The 4872-nt window shown below is 50.2% G+C and overlaps 1 protein-coding gene across 1 annotated transcript in view; it reads right to left on the reverse strand.

Annotated features, from left to right (window-relative positions):
* Positions 1-1800: 1800 nt before the first annotated feature.
* PRDM15 (PR domain 15) overlaps positions 1801-4872 on the reverse strand; it is a 52498-nt gene continuing 49426 nt past the window's right edge. Inside the window, exon 25 of the mRNA XM_015568864.1 lies at positions 1801-4868. Coding sequence (XP_015424350.1) covers positions 4782-4868 — 87 coding nt within the window. The 3' untranslated portion in view covers positions 1801-4781. The remainder of the gene's footprint in view (positions 4869-4872) is intronic.

The raw sequence follows: 4872 nt of genomic DNA on the forward strand, positions 1-4872 counted from the left end.
TTTCAGAGAGGGAGAGGGAACATCATAGAAACATCAATGACGAGAGAGAATCATTGATCATCTGCCTCCTGCATGCCCCACAGTGGCGATCGAGCCTGCCACCCAGGCATGTGGCCTGATCAGAAATCGAACCGTGACCTCCTGGTTCATAGGTTGACGTGCAACCACTGAGCCATGATGGCTGGTGAGTATGTCCCACGGCTGTTAGTGGAGCCAAGCACCACGTGGTAATCTGACTTCACCAAGAAGCACAGGGTATGGATGAACCGAGAGTGACGAACAGCACCTGCCACCGCCACTGCCAGGGATGCTCTGAAAGGTCGACCATGAGCAGGACCGGCAGGCCTGGTGCAAACAAGAAGGTGCTCAGAATTTGCTGACTGTTAAAAGAATGAACCCTTCACTGGCCGATGAATTGCTACCCTATATATCAAACATATGATTCAAGTGTGTAGGACATTTCCGAGTTCAAATCCTTAGAAGACTGGATGACATGTCAGGTAGTGCATAACTTTACAATGACCATCCCTCCAATCGCGATACATAATTGTTAATCCTGCTCCAAGGATATTCTTTCCATTGATTTTCAGAGAGAATGGAAGGGAGGGAGGAAGGGGGGAGAAAGAGAGAAACATTGATGTGTGATGTGCAGGTTGACGCTCTAAACAATGAATCACTCCAGCCAGAGCAGGATATATAAATCAATATTTGACAGATGAGGGATTGTTCCAGACCAGCAGCCCCCCAAAAATGCCTGGATGAAGTTTTCCCCTCTCTGGCTCCTCATCTTTTTTGTGTCTGTTCGCTAATCTAAGCTTTGCAAGAAATGCTACCTGCACCTTCTTTGTTGACCTTTTTTAACTCCTGGGAAAGCCTCTGAGACCTCACAGAACATTTCAAGTAATCCAAATGTTCTACAGGTTCCAGGCTGCAGAGAAATCAAACTGTCTTCGGCAGCAGGAAAACAACTGTTCTCCAAATATATCAAACTAGTGGCCTTGGGCATTAAAAGGGGATTAATTAGAGGAAATATTTTAATATTGCTATTTGCCCTTTCTCTATAATAGAAGTGTCAGAGATGAAAGAAAATTAGTAAAATGTATATGAAAATCTTCCTCCTGTCAGAGTCTGGGGCACACCATGGGACCCGGAGTTAAGTCCCCGCCCACCCACGTGCGCCTCAAAATAGCGTGAGACTGAGACCCGGCCGGCACCCCCACATTGGGCTAGATCCAGACCTGGCTGATCCCACCCTTGCCAAGCCCCGCCGGGCGGGGGGGCACAGCCTCAGGTCCCCTGGCCCAGCACTAGGGGAGGGGGGCGGCTTGAGGTACCCCAGCCTGGTCCGGGGCACGCACCTTGAGGTCCCCTGTCAAGCCTGCCAGGTGGGGGACACAGCCTGAGGTCCCTCGTCAAACCCCACTGGGACGGGGGGCGCAGCCTCAGGTCCCCCGCCAAGCCCTGCTGGGCAGTGGGCGTGGCCTGAGGTCCCCCGGCCCGGGGAGCAGCCTGAGTTCCCCTGGCCCAGCACTGGGGCAGGGGGGCACGCCTTGAGGTCCCCTGTCAAGCCCCATGGGAGGAGGGGGGACGCAGCCTCAGGTCTCTGCTGATTGCTCATTAAGGCTCGTTATGGGAACTCGGCCTCCACTGTGCATGCAGCCATTTGTGTTACAGAAACCCCTGCCTCCGCTGTGGGCGCCGCCATCTTTTTGGCGGAGTTACAGTCAATTTGCATATTCCCTCTTTATTAGATAGGATGCGTCCACTACTTGTAACAGGGATTTGAGAGAGGGCCAGCGATTGAAAAACACAGGTCACAGCACCTTTTATTTTTCATTAAACAAACTGATGGGACATAAAATACACTAACTTCTCCAAACAGTCTTAATGAACTTCAAAACCTATGGCAACGTCCCGACAGCACCTCCAGGTAGGAAGCAGGAGCCTTACACCTTTGGACACAGTAGCTTGGAAAACACGTGTGTAGCTGGGGAAACACACGTGTAGCTCGGGAAACATGTGTGCAGTCCGTGACACTGCCTCCCACGCCCGGATTCTCCAAAGCGGTTTCCTGTGGGACAGAGGTGGTGCCTGCAGAGAACAGGTCCCGGGGACGGCCGATCCAGAGGCTCAGTCCCTTCCTGCCGCCGGGCTCAGAACTCAGGAGGCAGAATTGGGGTCCAACTCCCCAAGGTTCGCGCCACCTTGTGGCCCAGAATGACACATTACAAATCCAGAGGCTCCCAAATAAATTCTCATGATTTATTAATTTAGAACAACCGAGATGGATTCACAGAGCCTGGTGGCCACAAAGGCTGGAGCCAGTTTTCTTTGATGGCTACAGCCATGCAACTGGGATCAGTTAAAAAATGAAACATTCCTGCCAGTGAACAGCGATACAGGTGCAGAACAATCTACAGTCAATGACTGGGGGCTGCGCAGAACTTGGGGTTCTAGCTCCCCAGCTTCTTCCACATGCACTCAGAGAGCAACTGTCTTAAGACACCTGAACCCATTCTGCCACAGACAGCAGCCCTATGAAGACCAAATCCATCCACGGGAAACTCAGGACTCCACCTCACTTTTATGTGGAGTTCTCACTTATTATAATAAGAAGTATTATTATTCGTCCGTTATTTAAATGAACAGTGGTAGGACACCAGGCCACACAACCTACGTTAGGCTCTTCAAGAACATCTGGTGCATTCTTACTCTAGGCACAGACACAACTTCTTTAAAAAAATAAAACTGTGATTTAAAAGGCCTTTGCTTCACAAGGAAGAGGAGTAAAAGGGAAACGCTAGCAGACGTTTGATCATGTCTGTTTTGTTTTCTTTACTTGGTCATTTGCCCTTTATATTCTGCAAATGCAAAAAGAAATTGTCAGTGTGTTGGTGATACTTAGGAACCCTGGCATTCTGGGCAATTCCGTGGGCACCTGGACCCCTTACATTTGGAGAATGGAGACAATATTTTAGAAAATCTATCACCCCTCACCCAAATTCCTTTGATGAAACTATTATGTAAAACGCAGGTAATTATATACATAAATAACATAAAAATAACTATCATAAATTAAAAAGTCAAACAATCTCCCACAATTACTTCAACCATCCGAGGCGAGAGCTGGGAGTGTATGCATGAGCTGTGTGGAGGAGGGGGACTCTACGGGCCCTTCCACGGCCTCTGGGGGAGGAGTCTCCCCAGGTCGTGAAGGCGTGTATTGCACAAAACAAACTCCAGCCCTGGCCTCGGAATCTCGCCACGCGGAACAAAGCGAAGTGCTGAGAAAATTCATTTTGCGTAGCACATCGTCCTCTGCCTCACCGGCAATATCACCTAGCGCCTGCCGACTCCTATTCAGTCTTCCTTCAAGAGGATCTCCCAAATCATACAGGGTCTGGGGCAGAGTGAGCAAGGACAGATAAGGCAAATTTATCATTTCATTTTGGACAGCGTTAAAAACATTAGGAGAGTAAAAATCAAACTTGGTTCTGTTTCTCTGGCGGAGGCAGGAGGGCGGGCTGCTGGTGGGCCTCAGCCTCGCCCGCCACCTGGGACGGGCGCACGGACGAAGGGCGTGTCCCGGGAAGCAGATCCGGTCGCTCCTCAGCACGCTCATGGGCGCGTTCGTGGCTCCAGGGCGGAACTAACCTCCGCTTTCCTTACTGCCTGGCAGGAAACAGCGGTATCACAACCTATGCTTTCCAAGCCTACTCCACGTTTGTATAGAAAACTGATCTTGAACCACATCAACCTTTGGAATTAAAGTTTAAACAGAAGAAAACACATGAATTTCTTCCCTGTTCTTCAGTTCGGGGGGTTTTGGCTGAGCCACCGTCATGATAAATACATGTGGTGGCAGGGAAGTCATTCCCAAAGGTGCCACCAGCACGGGAGCACGAGGCTTTCTTGTTGCCCACAGCTGTGTGCCTCTTTGCATCGGGGCAGCTGTGTAGACTGGACATGGACCAACCGTCCTACAGTGCAAATGACTTTTGCATGTTAAAATAAAAAACAAAAAAACATGGCCACAACTGAGTTTTGAATACATAATATATGCTTGAAATAAAGTGAAAAAAGAAAAAATGATCCTAAAAATCAATTAAATTACGAAGAGGCCTTTATGCCTGCGTCAGCGACCTCATGACCCCTGGCCTGGGATGAACCTGAAGCCAGAGGGGCTCTGTGCTCTCACAGCCATCTTCTCATACATGGTTTCAGCCCAAAGTTGTGAAACAAATTCGGCTCAACTCAGATTTCAAAGTGGAGACTCAGTGTTACTTGAACTTCTACTTGCTCACTTGCAAAAAATATCCAGGAGCAAGGAGAAAGCTGCATGTCACTGCAGCCTGTTGCCACACGTGGAACTGTCCACGTTTTGATACAGTAACTGAGTTCCAGAGGAAAAATAAGACAAACCCCTTACGCTCCCAATAACTTGCCTCCTGGGGTCCTGCTTCTCTTGAAGTGTGGCTTTCTGGAGCAGCGTCCACCAGACCCACTTTTGCCGGGGAAGGCTGGAGGCGTGGCCACAGCCCAACCAGCAGTCCGGCTAAGGCAGTGCCTGCAACCTGCCTGGGTCTACGGCCACCTGCTGTAGCCAAACTGGGAGACCATGATGGTTGCTGGGGGATTTGGAGACAAGCCTGCAAAAGCTAATCAACCTTACTTACATCGCAACGGATGATTCTTTTTTCTGTTTGGTATCCAGCAAACCAATCTCAACAACACACAAGGAAGCCCATCTGAGGTCTCTTGCAAGTCCTCCGCCCGGCGCCTCAGTAGCTGTACATCTGCTGCTGCTGCTCGGCCTGCACCTGGGGCTGCGCCGCCGGCGGAGGGGCGGCCTGTGGCTGCGGGGCCGGCAGC

Source organism: Myotis davidii, unplaced genomic scaffold, assembly GCF_000327345.1.
Source record: "Myotis davidii unplaced genomic scaffold, ASM32734v1 scaffold512, whole genome shotgun sequence".
Taxonomy (NCBI): Eukaryota; Metazoa; Chordata; class Mammalia; order Chiroptera; family Vespertilionidae; genus Myotis; species Myotis davidii.